Source organism: Culex quinquefasciatus, chromosome 3 (genome assembly GCF_015732765.1).
Source record: "Culex quinquefasciatus strain JHB chromosome 3, VPISU_Cqui_1.0_pri_paternal, whole genome shotgun sequence".
NCBI lineage: Eukaryota > Metazoa > Arthropoda > Insecta > Diptera > Culicidae > Culex > Culex quinquefasciatus.
The window spans coordinates 179,764,306-179,783,506 of NC_051863.1; the positions used below are offsets into that span (position 1 = coordinate 179,764,306).

At 34.4% G+C, this 19,201-nt stretch overlaps 2 protein-coding genes across 2 annotated transcripts in view; one reads left to right on the plus strand and one right to left on the minus strand.

The window, feature by feature from the left end:
* The window catches only part of LOC6041095, a 466,221-nt gene extending 448,134 nt beyond the window's left edge, over positions 1–18,087 (minus strand). Inside the window, exon 1 of the mRNA XM_038263293.1 lies at positions 17,972–18,087. Within this exon, the coding sequence (XP_038119221.1) occupies positions 17,972–17,986 (15 nt within the window). The 5' untranslated portion in view covers positions 17,987–18,087. The remainder of the gene's footprint in view (positions 1–17,971) is intronic.
* LOC6052028 (26S proteasome non-ATPase regulatory subunit 12) lies at positions 2,803–7,742 on the plus strand. The gene is made up of 3 exons (XM_001868327.2): positions 2,803–2,982; positions 3,060–3,979; positions 7,198–7,742. Exons 2-3 carry the CDS (start codon positions 3,072–3,074, stop codon positions 7,664–7,666), a joined length of 1,377 nt encoding a protein of 458 aa, XP_001868362.1. The 5' UTR covers positions 2,803–2,982; positions 3,060–3,071; the 3' UTR covers positions 7,667–7,742.
* Positions 18,088–19,201: the final 1,114 nt, after the last annotated feature.

Sequence of the window (19,201 nt, forward strand, 5' to 3'; positions counted from 1 at the left end):
TGGATGTTTTTTTTGGTTTAACGTAATTTTTTTTCGAGAACCAGCCTTGAAAACGCCATCACACCAATGTTATGGGATGGGCCGAACGGCTTTTCGGCTTGATCTTTCCTCATTTCCTAAAAAATATAAATGTAATTTTTAATAAAAAAAAAATGTGTTTAAATCTCGTTTCGTACTAACGTTGATTTTTTACAAAATTAAACCAGCATTTTGCTGATACTCTGGTTATTTCTTCCGATGCGTGAGCGAGAATCTCAATCGGTTTGTTTTGTTCGATGTGCTCTCTCTTTCACTCATCACTCAAAATAATAATCGTGTTGCCAGTTTGTTGTAATATCATGACAGTGTTGCTAGCTGCGGCACCTAATCTGCCATATATCAGCATTTCACAGTGCAGCTTCATAAATGCTAATTTGCAATAACATGTGCTGTTTAATGGTTGATTTGCACTGGAGTGCCAATATGTTGCTGGTTTATGATTTGTTGTAGTGCTGGATGGTTACTTGGGTAGTAGGAACTTTTCTGTCATGAAGGACCGCGAGGTTTATTTTTTTTTCAAAATTGATTTAAAAATCCATTTTAAACACTTTGTGGTCGTACAAAAGGTCAATATACTCAGAAAAATAAGCTTTATCGCTGTAAAAATTAATATCAGCAATCTAAGCTTCATTTTAGGACCCAATTGGTTGAATACCTAGTACTAAAGAAATTACAATTTGAAGTAAAAGAATTGGGTCCTAAAATGAAGCTTAGATTGCTGATATTATTGTTTACAGCGATAAAGCCTATTTTTCTGAGTACAATGACCCATTGTACGAGCACAAAGAGTTTAAAATGGATTTTTAAATCAATTTTGAAAAATTAACCTCGCGGTCCTTCTTGACAGAAAAGCTCCTACTTGACAGCTCGTTCCAAGGGGACCATAGTTGATCCATCGGAAAAATGTTGTCTTGTCAAAAAAAATTTTTGCATTAAAATGAAAAAAAGTGATCAGAAATGGTTTTTTATCGTGTTTTTTACCGTTGTAAATAAAAATTGACATAGGGCTTTAGTACCCAATTATGGAGCACTGGTGCAGCTACAGGTGTTGGAGGGTTAAATGTGAAAAAATAGAAGACTTTTTGTGGAATGATCTTGATTTATGGTATAATTTAAATGATGTTGCATAATAATACAAAAAAAATCATTGATTTAATTTCTGCATGTTTTTTTTTTTCTCATTTCAATAAACTGGTCACAGAGGCAAGTTTAAAATTTCTCATCAAAAAACACCAAAATACATTTTCTTGTAGTTGAATGATTTTTCACATGCAGTCAAGCTGTTAATTGATCTTTACACTTATTTAAACCATTAATGTTGATGTCCTATAAAATTTTGTTGCATAATATTAATTAAAACCAAGATCACAACAGATTTCAATAAATTTAAAATTTCCCGGGAATTACCGGGAAATAGGCTGAAAATTTCCCGTTTCCCGGGAAATTTGAAACCCCGGGAAATTGGACGCTTTAGAGAAACATGGTCAAAAAATCTGCCGGTGAGTTATGAATTTAAAAAAAATAGTGATTTTGGAAAAAAATCGAAAATAAATGCAAAAACAAATTTAACTTATTTTTCTTATGTAAAATTGAATTTGCAATCGTAGAGTCTTAAAATATGTTTTGATACAGGGATCCGTTTTCAAGAAATAGATGCAAAAAGTTTGATTTTAGCGAAATATTTGCAGTTTTTCGATGTTTTAAACTAGTCACCATGAGTGACTATTTCAGAATTTTTTTTAATATTCAGAAAATTTGCTATAAAATTGTCTTAGAGACATTGAAGTTTGGACCTCTGGTTGCTGAGATAAAGCGGCTTTAAGAAAAAGAAACAGAAAAATTAAAGTTTTTTTAGTCTCACCCAAACAACCCATCATTTTCCAATGCCGATATATCAGCAAATAATGGTCCAATTTTCAAAGTTAAAACAAAAAAAAAATCGTGAAATTTTTCGATGCATTTTAAAACACTATTTTCATTCAACAGGGTCTTGAAGGCTAATGACAATTTTTATTTTCAGCGGTAAAAAACACGATTCAAATCCCTTTGAATTAATTGACAAGACAACATTTTTTCGATGGATCAACTATGTTCCCCTTGGGACAAACTGTCAAGTAAACCTTTTCTGTCAATAAGGACCGCGAAGGTAATTTTTAAAAATTGATGTCAAAATCCATATTTAGCCCTCGCGGTTCAACGTTTAAAAAAAAACTTTAAGCTATTGTAATTTTTTTCACCTAACATCCCAAGTAACCATCGAGCACTAACTTAAGTCATTAATCAGCAGGATATTGACACCTCAAATGTTGATAAGTCACGCAACGGCATTGATTCAACTGCACTACCAATAGCTGTTATAATTCTGATTAAGAGCTACGCCAGTCGAGGCCAGCACTAAACCAGCCAAGTAAAGTCCAAATGCGGTCGCTATTTAGCACTATAGTAGCTGTTAGTGCTGACGTAAAAACTGTTTAGCTTTTACTCGCAGAAGTGTGGCTAGGTTTAAGTGCTGGATGGTTACTTGGGATTAAATTCATCTGATTTATAATCTAACTATTTTCTCTATTATCAATATATTAATGTTTTGAAGAAATTTTATAAATTTCTTACGAGTTCACGGTTTGCGCATCCCTAGCATTATACCAGTTTGAAATCAGTTTAGCCAAGACACACTCACACACCCTGTAAACGTCTGATCCCACTTTTTGTTTGCACCGGGGCGCAGACGCAGTCGACGCTCTGTCATTTTCCATTTTTGTGTTCTGTCACTCGAGATTTCGCTTGCTCATTCCGATTCCGTGCTTCATCACTGTTTCGTGCCGCCGCTCGTCATTGTTTGAAGCAAAATATCTAAGCTTTTGCAGGCTTTTTTGAAGTGATTGTGGGTTGTAAAGTGTGGATTAAGTGGATTGTCGTTGCCCCGATTGAAGAAAGTTGATTTTGGTAAGAATTACTTCATGTTCAATGTTTGTTTTGAGTGTTAACCTTTTGGCGTTTGTTGCAATCCGGAACGTCGGTAGGAACCCACCACAATGGACCAGCAGATGGACATTAGCTCGTACGAGGGCCGCATCGTCAAGATGGAGGTCGACTACTCGACGATTTGCGACGAAAAGATCCCGTCCAGCAAGGAAATGGCCAAAGCCGGAAAGTTCAACGAAGCCCTGGAAGTCCTGCTGCAGCTGGAGAAGCAAACGCGCGTCGCGGCCGACATGGTCTCGTGCTCGCGTGTCCTCGTTGCCATCGTGCAGATTTGCTTCGAGACGAGCAACTGGAACTACATGAACGAGTACATTACGATTCTGGTGAAACGGCGCTCGCAGTCGAAACACGCCGTCACCAAAATGGTCCAGGAGTGCTGCACGTACGTGGACAAAACCCCGGACAAGGAAACCAAGCTGAAGCTGATTGACACGCTGCGCACGGTGACGGAGGGCAAGATTTACGTGGAGGTGGAACGGGCCCGGCTGACGAAAATGCTTGCCGACATTAAGGAAGCGGACGGGGACGTGACCGGAGCGGCCTCGGCCATGGAGGAACTGCAGGTGGAAACGTACGGCTCGATGGACAAGCGCGAAAAGGTCGAACTGATTCTGGAGCAGATGCGCCTTTGCCTGGCCAAGCAGGACTTTGTGCGGACGCAGATCATCGCCAAGAAAATCAGCATCAAGTTCTTCAACGATCCGGAACAGCAGGATTTGAAGTTGAAGTACTACGACCTGATGATTCGGCTGGATCAGGACTCGTCGTTTATTAAAACTTCCCGCCACTATCTGGCCGTGGTGGATTCGGAGTCGATTGCGAAGGAAACCGAGCGCAGACAGAAGATGCTGACCTACGCGGTGCTGTACTGCATTTTGTCCCCGTACGATAACGAGCAGGTCGATATGATGCACAACCTGTCAAAGAACAAGCTGCTGGAGGAGCTGCCGGTGTACAAGTGAGTAGAAATCAGCTTGTTTTTTTTTTTCACCCCGCTTTAAAGCAAAGATGAGATTTTTACAATTTTAATCAACATTTGTTGCCTTTTATGCATATGAGTAAATACTTGAAAATTAATTTTCACGCAAAATAACTTCAACTTTTTACTGACCCGTCTTGAATTAAAAAAAAGTTGAAAACTTCGTCAACTTGGCTTTGATTATTCCTGCTTTCGTTCGTTCACACACAAACGAATGTCCGCAATGTAAAGTTACGCACACAGCCATTTGGCTGCTTGAGTGTAGAGCTCAGCATTCGTTACTTTCAACTTCGTGTGCGTTCACTGGCGGTCCCTTCTTATTTTTTTTTATTTTTTATCTTTTTTAGGGGTAGAAAAAATAGGTTTAGGTTGATTTTCATTGTCGAAAAAACGTCATAATCAAATGAAATTTAATCGTTTTTCGTATTATCTAGGATCACGCAGAAAAATAAGGCATATTTGAATCAACAAAACGTTTTGTTGATTTGAAAATCAACGTTTTTGTTGAATCAACGCTAAACGTCAAATTAACTTTTCAAAACAACACAAGATTTTTGTGGAATTGAGAAAATCATGGTTTGTTTCAACGCAAAATCGGCGTTTATTATATTCAACAAAAATTTGGTTGAATCAAACCTCCTACAGACTGATTCTACAAAATATTTCTCTGCGTGATAGCAATTTTAAAAATGACGAGATAGAATTCAGGAATCTTGAATTTAGGCTTTTACAAATATGTTTTAAGATTTTTTCATTTCATAACCGTTTATTCTCATTAAACTGCGTTTTTCATTCAAATAAAAGTTAAAACATTGATCAACTGACAATAGATCAATAATTATTACTTATAGCTTTTCAGAATTAAAACATATTTCTTACAAAAATCTCATGAGTTTTTTATTGAGTAAAACTGTTCAAGCGTGTTTCAAGAATGAACTTTAAACATTTAGTTATTTTTATCTTTTGCCATCCTTTTATTTCCCGGTTGCAAACGAGGAACAAAAACTATTTTTTAACTATTTTTAAAGTTTATGCTTTCACTGCAATTATTTTTTTTTTTTTTAAATGAGTGTTTGAAGATTTCTGAATCGAGTTTTAAGTGCTTTGTTGTGAAGTATTGTTTATGAATATGTTAAACATGTTTTCTAAAAATGGACAATAGTTAGATTTATTAATTTTATTAAGAAGTTTTTTGAATGGTAATCATCAACTTTTTTAATAATCATTTTTTGATTTGCAATCATTATTTCTGTAAGAAACGCCTATCATTTGGAATTCGGGAAAGTCGGGAAATCGAAATTGAGATTTTAGTGGCCAATCTGCAATTTAATATGTTCCGATTTTAAATATCATTTACTGATAATAGTAATTATTGAAATTGAAAAGTTCTTGAATTCTTAAATTCTTCGTTTCCTAAATTCTCGAAACTCGAATTTCCTAAATTCCTAAATTCCTAAGTCATTAAATTCTTAAATTCTTAAATTCTTAAATTCTTAAATTCTTAAATTCTTAAATTCTTAAATTCTTAAATTCTTAAATTCTTAAATTCTTAAATTCTTAAATTCTTAATTTCTTAAATTCTGAAATTCTTAAATTCTTAAATTCTTGAATTCTTAAATTCTTAAATTCTTAAATTCTTAAATTCTTAAATTCTTAAATTCTTAAATTCTTAAATTCTTAAATTCTTAAATTCTTAAATTCTTAAATTCTTAAATTCTTAAATTCTTAAATTCTTAAATTCTTAAATTCTTAAATTCTTTAATTCTTTAATTCTTTAATTCTTTAATTCTTTAATTCTTTAATTCTTTAATTCTTTAATTCTTTAATTCTTTAATTCTTTAATTCTTTAATTTTTAAATTTTTAAATTTTTAAATTTTTCAATTTTTTAATTTTTCAATTTTAAAATTTTTAAATTTTTAAATTTTTAGATTTTTAAATTTTTAAATTTTCAAATTTTTAAATTTTTTTAATTTTTAAATTTTTAAATTTTTAAATTTTTAAATTTTTAAATTTTTAAATTTTTAAATTTTTAAATTTTTAAATTTTTAAATTTTTAAATTTTTAAATTTTTTAATTTTTAATTTTTTAATTTTTAAATTTTTAAATTTTTAAATTTTTAAATTTTTAAATTCTTAAATTCTTAAACTCTTAAATTTTAAAGTTCTTAAATTCTTAAATTTTTAAATTCTTAAATTTTTAAATTTTTAAATTCTTCAAGTTTTAAATTTTTAAATTTTTAAATTCTTCAGGTTTTAAATTTTTAAATTCTAAAATTATTAAATTTAGAAAATTAAAAAAAACATAAATTGGTTTAGGCCGTTGCAAATATTTTTCAAAGTTTTTGTCGCCCCCCTTCAAAATTGGTCTGAAAAATCAGGGGGCAAAAAAAATATTTGTCCAAAAAACTCCAAAATTTCCATGAAAATAGAAGTCTAATCAACTGAAAACAATCTAGAATGCATTTTTCTGTATTGATAATCATATTTTGCATGTCTGGGCTTGTTTAAAAATGTTTTGATTTTTTATGGAATTCCAATGTACAGTATCGCAAAAATTTTATTTTTCGCAAAAAATTAAACTTTCGTCAATACTTAAATATTTTGGAAATTATTGATGGCTAAATAACTGGACAGGTGTATAATGCATTAAAGAACACTTTTTTCATTTTTCATTTATTTCTTATATCCTATAATTTTAAAGTCCTAAAATTCTTAAATCTTTTAAAATTTAAAAATTCTACGATTTTTTTTCACTTCTTTTCTTTTTATCATTTTTGACATTTGTTTTAATCAATAGTGTCTTAAACGCAACACAAAACTGAATATACTTCACGAAAAAATATTAAAGCTTATAGAACAAAGCATAAAACTAGAGAAGTAAAGATTTTTGAAAACTTTAAAAATTACCTCCTGCACATAAAAGAAAACATCGTTTGAAAAAAAAGTTGATCGGTAAAAAATTAAACACTTCAATAGAAATTGCTATTTTATTGTCAGTATTCCAAATCAAAAGAAGTAAAAAAAGATTGCAACGCACTAAAATTTATTTTTCTAGGTACCGAACTGGGTAAAAAAATATAAGAATAAATTTTACGCTTTTTGACCCCAAAAAAGAGAAACAATAAAAAAGACAAATTTTCAACCAATTTATTTAACACATAAAAATAATAAATTTCTTCCCCCTCTCTTCCACCCAGGGAACTCCTCCGCCTGTTCATGTGCAAGGAGCTGATCAACTTTGACGCCCTGTGCACGGTGTACGGCGCCGAGCTGAACACGTTCGACATCTTCAACCAGGAGACGACGCACGGCAAAAAGTGCTGGGCCGAGCTGAAGAACCGCCTGATCGAGCACAACGTGCGCATCATCTCCAACTACTACACGCGCATTAACCTGAAGCGCATGGCCGAACTGCTGGACCTGAGCGAAGCCGAGTGCGAGGAGTACCTGTCGCGGATGGTCAACGCCGGAACGCTCACCGTCAAGACGGACCGACCGGCCGGCATCATCCACTTCTCGACGAAGAAGGCCGCCTCGGAGATCCTCAACGACTGGGCCTTCGGGCTGAACGAACTGATGAATCTGGTGAACAAAACGTGCCACCTGATCAACAAGGAAGAGTGCATCAACCAGGTCATGCCGGCGACCCCGGCGGCTTCGTCGTAATTCGTCGTTTGTATTAGACACCTCGGCGGTTCTTATCGTAATTCTCTGAATAAACTTATGTAACTGTGAAGCGAAACTTGCGTCAAGGATTTTTTTCTTTTTCTGCCCGAAAAGCCATAATTTGGCACTCATTTGGCAGCGAACAAGGCCAATTGCCGCCGCCGCCGCCGCCACCACCTTGGCACCTTGATCCAATTACAAACAGCCGGGCAAAAGTGTGGCTTTTCCAAGTTTGAAAATCGATAGGATTTCGTTCCGGTTAGAAGGTAAAGCTGCACCACCTCGCGAAACTGGAAGCGTCGTCGTTGAACAGGGTTGATGGCGGTGGCAACATCTAAATATATGTACATAATAATTTTGTGACTTTGAACAGGTGAGAAATTTATGGGGGTGGAGAAAGTTTGGTGTTTTTGCAACGGAAATATGGGGAGTGTTTTCTGCTAAACCATGTATGGTGGAGACGGGTGGTACTTTGTAAAGATGGTAAAGTACAGCCGTCTCCATGGAAATTTTCGCTGGGACTGAAAATTTATTTTGAATTTATGAATATTTTAATCATGTTATTATTTTCACTCAACAATCTCAATATCTTGACCGCCTTCCTTGTGTGAGTCTATAAACCCACTCGGGAAATCGCCCGCCGGGAGAATCGGTGCGGACATACATCGCAATAGGGTGTATCGCTCCACACATTCCTCAGAACGGATGTGCGCCAAAAGGTCGAAAGACATAAGGTCTAATGGGTAAAAGATCGAATGCCAAAAGGTCGAAAGTCATAAAATCGAATGGACATAAGGTCGAAAGTGGACAAAAGGTCGAATGGACAAAACGTCGAAAGGACAAAAGGTCGAATGTTAAAAAAATAGAATAAATAATTATAAACTTCAAAACAATTCTTGAAAAAAATATTTTCTTACATACAAGTCTGATTTTCTTGTTTGTCGTAATATTTTTGTAAGTTTTTCCATTCTTTCAAACATGAGCTGTTCAACCTCTAAAATATTTTTTTAATTTTTATTTTGTTTTTAAAAACAACCTATTCATGATTGTCATAATATTTTTGTGAGTTTTTCCATTCTTTCAAACATGAGCTGTTCTTCCAAAAAAGTTCGACTTCTAAAATATTTTTTTAGCTTTAATTTTATTTTTAAAAACAACTTATTCTTGATTGTCAAAATAAATTTGTGAATTTTTCCATTTTTCAAACATGACCTGTTCTTCAAAAAAAGGTTCGACTTATAAAATATTTTCTAAGTTTTTTTTAAGCTGCTTATCAATATTTGTGTATTTAGGCTCAAATAAAAAGTTTTGTTTTGTAAGAATTTCCTCCCTCAATTTCGTTTCAAAAAGTGCGAAAATTTCGGTTATTTCTGCCGATATTAAGTGGAGAAGGTGGTGGTCGCAGAAAAGACGTCTGACGGTGGTTTCCAGCGTGACTTCAGGAGCACATCTTTCTGGATTTTCCGAGCCTGTTGCAAAAAATTGAGCTGTCAACGTTTCCTGGTAACAACTCATCGGCGGATGGTGATCTTCATCCGGTGCGTTTCCTTGGACAACCTTTGGGTCCGTCGGTGGCGTTTTCAAAGTCGGCGAAAATGCGTATAATCAACCATCTGCTGTTTCAAGTTTGTCGACGGATCTCAAGTTAATCAAATCGGACCACTCCTGATACTGACGATGAAGCTGGTATTGAAGATACATAATTTGGTGAGCCCGTTCTTGTTATAGTACAAAAAAAACTTTCACTTATACGCTTACATTCACTCATTCCACTCAAGACTAACTAAGCCAATTTCCACTAAATACGCGGTAGGGTGTTCCCTTGGTCGTTCGCTGTGAGTTGTGGATTGCCTGCTTCTCTAATGAAGGTTCGACTGAGGGGGCATGCTTATTAATTTCTCGTCGCTCCATACCCTCAGTGACGTGATGGGAGCAAGGGCGTCTATGCGAAGTGTTCCTACACCCGCTACAAATTTCCGGTGCTTGGGGTGGGAAGAGGGAAACCATTTTGTTCTATGCGCCGGTATTTGTAGCATTCAAATTCGTGCAAAAAAACTTATGCACGTGGGTGTACAGATTACGGAGTAAAAGATGATCGAATTGTTCACCTAGCGCTCACATGTGTTCCAGGACCAAGTTGCCTGCGGGTATGGGGATCATACATACATACATACATACAAATAAAAAGTTTTGTTTTGTAATGTTATTTTTTAATTCGACCTTTTGTCCTTTCGACGTTTTGTCCATTCGACCTTTTGTCGATTCGACATTTTGTCCATTCGACCTTTTGGCATTCGACCTTTTGTCCATTCGACCTTATGTCTTTCGACCTTTTGTCATACATTCGTTAAAAATTAAAATATCAATGATTAAAAAAATCAAAATTTGAAGAAACATAAAATTAAAATATCTTAGGCCGATGCAAATAATTAAAAAAGTTTTTGTCCCTCGGCCCTGGCCGAGGTCAAGGGGGGGGGCAAAAAAATAAAAAAATATAAAAATTTAAATAACAAGCCATAGTCTTCACATTTAAATGAAAAAAGTGTTTTAAAAGGCATTTTACACTAGTTCAGTTGTTTTGCAATCATTAGTTTTCAAAAAATCTAAGATCTGACAAAAACAAAAATTGTATCGAAAAAAAAGATTTTGCATCGAAAATTTTCAAAAAATCTTAAGATTTTTTAATAAACCCAAACATGCTAAAAATGATTTTAAACGCAGAAGAATGTATTTTAATTTGATTTCAGCTGGTTGCACTTGAATTTTCATTGAAATTTTGAAGTTTATTGTAAAAATATTTTTTTGCCCCCTGATTTTTCGGGCCAATTTCGAAGGGGGGGGGTGACAAAAACTTTTAAAAATATTTGTACCAGCCTTATGTTAAATTCTCAAATTCTTATATTTTTCTGTTTTAATAATCATAAATTATTGAATTATAAAATTATGCCGATGCAAAATTTTTTCAAAGTTTTTGTCCCTCGATTCGAGCCATAGTTTCAACATTTGTATTAAAAAAGTGTTATAAAATGTATTTTAGACCAAGTGCAATTGACAAAAACTTAAAAAAGTTACAACAGCAAATTAAAAAAATAATTAACCTCTTAAATTTTAAAAAAAATTCAAAAGTTTTCGAGTTTTTTAATCCTTAAAACAACTCTCAATTGAAATAAATATAACAGAATTAACAAATTTTTTAAAAATTATCAGGCTGAGTGGTCTGAAAAATCCGGAGGCAAAAAAAAAAATATTGTTTTCAAAGAACTTCAAAATTTCAATGGAAATTTAAGTGCAATCAGCTAAATCAATTTAAAATGAATTCCCCTGCGTTTAGAGTAATTTCTAGCTTGTAAGGGTTGAGTACACTTTTTTTTTTAATTTCCGAACATTTTCGTTGTTTAGTACCGCATTTTTGTAAACTAAAGATTGCAAAACAACTGAACTAGAGCGTCAAATTTTCCGTCCCGGAAAAAAAATCCCGGGATTTCCCGTAATTTTTTCTTATTTTATTAAAACCATTTTTTTGAAAGTGCTCTGAAAAAATAGTAGTTTATGCAACAAGTTGCAAAAAGAGGATTTTCTCAGCACGAGTCGTACATTTATCCAACGAGGTTCACCGAGTTGGATAAATACGAAGAGTGCTGAAAAAATCAAGTTTTGCAACGAGTTCCATACAACTTTTTTTGCAATTCCAAAAAACACACACTGAGTGAAATTTTATGTCAAATTTTCATGTATTTTGTCAATAAATCGTTTAAATCAAAAAAATGTTGAAAAGTGTTACTTTTCAAAACAAGTGCTGAAAAGTTCAACTTTTCAGCACCCATTTGAGTGCTGAAAAGTAGAACTTTTCAGCATTTATTTTGAAAAGTTTTGCTATTCGATTCTGTTATTTTTGGTACAGAAAATTAGGCTATTTCGTCGTTCAAGAATGACAGGAAAAAGTAAGTAGTTTCACGACGGAATTGCAAAAATATATATTTTGAAACTTAATTGAATATCTACATTTATATCTGATAGTATTAATTTTTGAAGCAACTAGAGGGTGACGAGCGGCAATTCCCGGGAAATTGATCATTTTTGGACCTCTCGATTCCCGAGAAATTTGGTCGAGACTCCCGGGAAATTTTGTAATTATAAATATGAAAGCAAAGCTATATAAGCTAATCAGAAAAAAAACATTCGAAAAATTTGAAATTGGTTAGAAAATTAAGTGTTTAATGATCAACATTCAAGTTCAAATAATGCTTTAATAATCTTTCAGAATGTGTAAATTTTAAGTTGTCAAAAATTCCAATAACTATAATTGAGTGTAGCCAAACAAATGTGAACGCCAAAAGTTATTTTTTCAGTGTCTTTTTTTTTCTTCAAAAAGATTTACGTTTGATAGCAAATTTTAACTGAAGGAACAGCATTTAATTTAATCGAGAATCTAATGTTGGCATTTCAGCACGTTGGTGTTTAATTAGCTAGTGAGCAACTCTCTACGAAATCGGCCGATTTCGACCTTTTTTATTTTTTGTATTTTTTTATTTGACTCAAACTTTGTGGGGGCTTTCCCTATGACCAAATAAGCTATTTTGCGTCATTGGTTCATCCATACAAGTCTCCATACAATTTTGGCTGCTGTCCATACAAAAATGGTATGTAAATATTCAAACAGCTGTAACTTTTGAGTGAATTTTCTGATCAATTTGGTGTCTTGGGCAAAGTTGTAGGTATTGTTGAGGACTTTTGAGATAAAAATAGGTGCACGGAAAAAAATGATTTTTTTTATCAAATTTTTTTCTCACTAAAACTCAATTTCCTAAAATACATATTTTTTGATTTTCGAGATTTTTGGAAATATGTTTTAGGAGACAAAAATCCGCAACTTTTGAGTCATAGAGAAACATGGTGAAAAAATCTGCCGTTGAGTTATGAAGTTTCATGCAAAAACATTATTGACATTATTTTTTTATGCAAAATTGAATTTGCAATCAAAAAGTACTTTACAGATTTTTTGATAAAGGGCTCCGTTTTTAAGATATAGCCACCGAAAGTTTGATTTTAGCGAAATATTTGCAGTTTTTCAATTTTTAAAAATAGTGACCATAAGTGACCATTTCTAAAACCTTTTTTTTTTTTTTGAAAAGTTTAGAAAATTTACTATAAAATTGTCTAAGAGACATTAAAGATTGGACCTCGGGTTGCTGAGATAGAGCCGCTTTAAGAAACAGAAACACGAAAATTGAACTTTTCTAAATCTCACCAAAACAACCCACCATTTTCTAATGACGATATCTCAGCAATTAATGGTCCGATTATCAATGATAATACATGAAACACTCGTGAAATTTTCCGATCTTTTCGATAAAAATATTTTGAAAGTTTTTAATCAAGATGTTGAAAATAAACGCTTAAGTGGCCGAAATGCCACATTATTGAAAAAAAAAACCAATTTCCCGGGTTAAATCCCATTTAAAATTCAAATGCAAAGCGCCAGCTCCTGTTACGTCCAATCAAGCTCATATTTTGGATTTGTTATTAGTATGCCCACCGGAACAAACCCTTGAATGCCAAAAAGTCATTTTTGTTACACTCTAATATATATGCAAAAGACAGAAAAACATAATTTTGAAAAAAAAATGCATTTATTTCATACCACCTTTTTAAAAACCACGCGTTAACAATATTGACAGCGCTCTGGCGGGGACTTCAGGAAACTGCATGCGTGTTAGAACCCTGAATGGTCAAACCATACTATCTCAAATTGGGTACTAAAGCCCTAAATTTTTATGTACAACGGTAAAAAACATGATAAAAACCATTTCTGATCACTTTTTTTTTCATTTTAATGCAAAAAAAAATTACTGAACAATATTTTTTCGATGGATCAACTATGGACCCCTTGGAACGAGCTGTCAAGTAGGAGCTTTTCTGTCAAGAAGGACCGCGAGGTTAATTTTTCAAAATTGATTTAAAAATCCATTTGAAACTCTTTGTGGTCGTACAAAGGGTCATTGTACTCAGAAAAATAAGCTTTATCGCTGTAAGCAATAACATGAATTTTTACATGCAGTCAAGCTATTAGTTGTACTTTGGGAGCGTTCTTTTATTACGGAACGCAGTTAGGGGGGAGGGAGTGTCGGCGTCTGTTACGAAATGTTACGAAAATTGGGGGAAGAAAATTGGGTGTGATAAAAAATTATGTTACGTAACTTATTTTAACCGTCAAAGTCGCTGTCTTATATACAATTTTTATGTAAAATATTAATCAGAACCAAGATCAGAACAGTTTTCAATTAAGTTAAAATTTTCCCGGGAATTCGCGGAAAGCTGGTTAAAAATTTCCCGTTTCCTGGGAAATTTAAAACTCTTTTTGCATTCAAATGCTGAAACTATGGCCTGTTATCAAATTTTTTATATATTTTTTTTATTTTTTCCCCACCTTTTTATCAAACAGCTTTTAAAGAGCATTGCATTAGGATGTTATGTAATTCGTACGCCGTGATTTTTTTAAATCGCTAGGCCTATAAACAGCCAACAATTGTGATAAATTTGAAGGAGGCGGGTGGCACTTTGTACACCATTCCAGTAGGCACCACCCGTCTCCATCAAAAACGTTTTCCGTCGAAAAAAAGGTTGACATTCTGGTGATTTCTTTTCCACCCACCAACTTCAAAACGAAACAACCTGCCACCCAATGCCAGAAGCCACAGGTGGTGGGCGGCGGAGTGTTGTACTTTATTTGATTAAATCATCATCACTGGAAGCTCGATTACCACCACACTTCAGTGGAAAGCAAATTATGTCGCTTGTTTATCGTCAACACGATATGCTTGTTTGACTTCGTATGCGTTAGATGATGCGATAAGTTCGCCAACACAGATCGATACACGATTTCCCAAAATAACTCATGCTAATTTGGAAAGATTTTGTGGTGTAAAAAAAAGCATGTGATTAAAAAGTGTCTTTATATAAATTTAACACTAAATAAATCTGCTAATTCAAAGTCAATAAAAAATGTTCTTAAAAAGGAAAAATCAACAAAAAATTTACGTGACTAAAACACGATGGGTTCTTGACTGCAGCATAAGCTTTACCGGCAGATAACCGGAGTCACAACAACCATTACCTTTTACTTAAATTGGGTACTAAAGACCTATGTAAATTTTTATGTACAACGGTAAAAAACACGATTAAAAACCATTTCTGATCACTTTTTTTCATTTTAATGCAAAAATTTTTTTTGACAAGACAACATTTTTTCGATGGATCAACTATGGTCCCCTTGGAACGAACTGTCAAGTAGGAGCTTTTCTGTCAAGCAGGACCGCGAGGTTAATTTTTCAAAATTGATTTAAAAATCCATTTTAAACTCTTTGTGGTCGTACAAAGGGTCATTGTACTCAGAAAAATAAGCTTTATCGCTGTAAACAATAATATCAGCAATCTAAGCTTCATTTTAGGACCCAATTGCCGGTTCTGCACACAGGTTGTGAAACAGGACAATTTATCACGAACCGCGGGGACAAGCTGTGCCTCGTGAACTACCAGTTGAGCACGAGCAGTAATTAGTGGAAAAGGTGAAACCTTGACACAGTTCTGACGATACAGAAAATGGTGGTTTTGTGATGGTGGGAAATGTTTTCAGATTTAGCCAACTTGAATCCACAAGATCCACAAATCAAATAGTAAGAATAATTTCTTGATGAATAAATATTAACTGTTCCTACGCCTTTTTAAAACACTTTTTAATAAAAAAATTGTTTATAAAAAAATCTAAATAGTAAAAGTAAATCGAAGATAGGTCTTAAAAGATTTATCAAGTTCTATGAAAATAATAGTTTTTATTTTTGTTTTGCTATTTTAAATCAATTTGATCCTAAAGTCCCATGTACATTTTTATGTACAACGGTAAAAACCACGATTAAAAACCATTTCTGATCACTTTTTTTTTAATGCAATTAACTATATATCCCATTAATTAATATTAATGCAATTAACTATAGTCCCATTGGATCGAGCTGTCATGTAGGACCTTTTCTGTAAAGAAGGGCCGAGAAGTATTTTTTTTTAATCGGTTTGAACTGGGTGATGAATAGAGCGAATTCGTAACGTGATTTCCGAATGATCCCGCTTTGTTTACATCTACAAATTAGGAAGCTGTTCAAGCACAAGCATGACTTTTTTCTTACTGATAAATGAGCTGTTTATGTTTAGTTGTTTGTGTTTCATTTTGGTTAGTTTTTGATATTTTTTGCTGGAAAATGGTGTGTATGTGACTCAAATCAAGATTAAGACAGCTTCTGGATGGAAATAACCGCATCGACTTCATAAACAATTTCAATTCACAATTTTAAAAAATGACGATCTCGCCTTCAACTTTGTAAAGATTTCTTAACTTCAATTTCAGGTCCTCAAAAGCCAACAAAAAATCATTCTTGAACAAAAAAACTTTTTTTTTAAATGATCGATAACAATACTCTCTACTTCTAGCGAACAGTAAATTGGTTCCACTTTGACATTTCAAAATTGAGGCCGTTTTGCGAACCACTATTCAGCACCCAGGGTTTGAAAATCCATTTTTAATCCTTATCGTTGTGAACAGGGCCCCGGCGATGGCCTGATATGAGCTACCGAACAACATTGGCAATATGGCGTCGTTTGTTTACAAACATGGGATTGTTTGTGGACGAACCGAAAAATTTACTTTTTTGTAAAAAAATCTATAACCATTGTGCAATAACATTAAGTCTTCCAAAACAGACGAAATTTCTTTAAATTCCAGACCAGAATTTGTTTTATTATTATTTTTCAATTTAAACCTCTTTTATCGCGATTCTGATTAAGATTGCACATCAAATCATCGTGCCTTTAATGTATCTTTAGTTTTCACATCGATTCGCTGTAGATTCGTGTTTAAATTTTGAAATTTAGCATAAATTAAAATAAGTTGCAAAATTCCCAACTTCAACCATGTGCAACAATTTCCACATCACCCATGTGGGAAACCGATAATGGGGTAATTCATGCGTTCCAAACTGTCAAAATTTCAAAACGTCATTGCCAATCTTCGGTTCGCTGCTTTTGTTCGTGTTTGAAGTTTCGGGCCGAGACTCTGGTTGTGAACACTCGCAAAAAAAAATGACAAGACAACATTTTGTGGTCCCCTTGAAACTAACTGTCAAGCAACGATGCCAGATTATTTTATGGAAGATCTGTATTTTCTTAAGAATAAAACTGTATATTATCTATATCTAGATCTATATCTTATCAAATTCCAAGCAATAGAAGACATTTTTAAACTTTTAACAGCAGATTTAAACTTTTAAATCATAATCAAGCATAATGCAATTACTAATTTAATGAAATTTGTAAATATTATCATTAAAAAAACTGTACATACAGATTTTTGGGATCAAAAAATCTTTAAAATACAGATTTATCTGTATATCTGGCATGGCTGCTGTCAAGTCATTGTGCTCAGAAAAATAAACTTTACCGTTGTAAACAATAATATCAGACATTTAAGCTTAATTTTAGGACCCAATTCTTACAAATTTCAGATTAACAGTGCGAAAACAAAATTGATTAGGGGAGGGTGGGGAGACTTGATTTTATATGGAAAATATCTGGAGTTCTTTTTTTTTGAAAAGGTCCAATAAACCAATTTTACAGTTTTTGCTTTTTTTGGTGTTTTTGAAACCGTTTTGAGTCAGGGGTACTAAAAAACACTCAAAAAGCAAAAACTGAAAACTTGGTTTATTGGACCTTTTTCAAAAGAAAACTTCAGATATTTAAAAACCTAATCTTTTTTATTTTTTCTTCATTGAGAAATTAAAAACTCACATGACCGTCAGTCAAAACTTGATGACACTCTTGATTTTAACCTGCAACACAATTATTCCGATTCATTTTGATTTGGAACATAAAATCGCTGCGTTAGGTTCAAACGTAATTCGAGGATAGTTAAGCTAACCGAAATTGTCCCTAATGAAAAATCAGAGCCTCGTAAATCTAATTGTCTGGATTTCTCCAAATTATACATTGCCAACTTTATTCACGAACACTCATTCTCCTGCTTGTCCTTAAAAAACCCATGTAATTCTTGCCAAAAGTCGCACATTTTTTTGCAACCACAAAAAAAGAAACACCTAAATATTACTTAGAAGCAAAAAAAATCCCTCAAAAATAAATCAACCACGCTCATCCCCATTAGCTCGACAAACTTTGCAATCATCCCGTTCACATCACAATTTCCTTTTTTTTCCTTCCGAAAACAAAAAAGAAACAAAGTTTTTTTCCCCCCGTTCGCGTACTCACCTGATGCCATCTCATCACCTGGAACTGTACCCCAACAATTCCGTCGCCGTCGGCCACAATCCAGCGGGGCTCCCGGCTTCCGTCCCAGCCCCGGCCCGGACATCCCGCCCGGCGGCGGTTGTTGTTGATGTTCCACAGCATACATGTCGCGTGGGGAAACATTATCCTTCGTTTTTTTGTTAGCTTCTTTTCGCAAATCAGGCCTTATATACCGATATAGGGCCGTAGTGGGGCTCCGCGCTCCGCGGTTCTGTTATGATTCCTCTCTCTCTCTCTCTCACACTCACTCGAAGACTTTAATAACATCTGATTAAATTGCTCTCCACTGAGTGGTTAAGAATACGCACTTTTCGTCTATTTTGAACTAAATTTGATATGGAAATTGCTTTTACGACACTTTTGGAGTAACATTAGTTTAAGGGCTTCTTTTCGTTATTTTCAATCACTAAAATGACAATTATTACAGCACTTAATCACAAATTGAAGTAATTTTCCAAACAAATTTCACAGAATTCGCCGTGGAAAGATTCCCTCTCTTCACTAGAACAACCGGACGCCGTACGCGGGCTGCAAAATCGTGCAAAACACTTGGATACCCAGTTGGATACAAAAACACTTCATCGCACAGAATAATTGCAAGAACACGTCCAAACACCGCCACGGCCACCATCCATCCTTTTTCCGAGAAGAGCACGAAGGCCTCTGGAGAGCGAGCGAGAGTGAACGTAACGGAGATCCTTGCCAATTCACGTCAGGATCCGGTCCAGAGACAAGTAGAGCTCGGCTTAGAGGGCATTTTAAGCTTACTGTGGCGCCGCCATGTGAGCTGTTTTTGAACTACACTTTTGACAGTTGGCGGCTTTGATGAAATTTGGCTGCGAATCTTAATTTTTACTTGTATTTTGATTCTCTAATTCAACATAAAGAACTCGGATTTTGCATAAATGTAAGCATCTTCTTGTCTCTGAAATTGCTGTATATTCCGAGCAAATAAAAAAGGCGTCCCTGGCACCACACAAAATTAGCAAATATACCTCTTCACGTGGCCCCAGCCCGGCAGAGAATGACAAAAAGTGAGAGAGAACTTGACTTCGTCGAAACCGGGTCGTCATCGTCTGGGCGGCGATGGTGGGGAGGGGGTGGTAGATGTTTATGTTGGACTCGGGAAGGTCCTCCCACCCCTCCCTGTTGCATAGAGTTGATCTTTCCCCGAAACGAAACGCAGCCGAG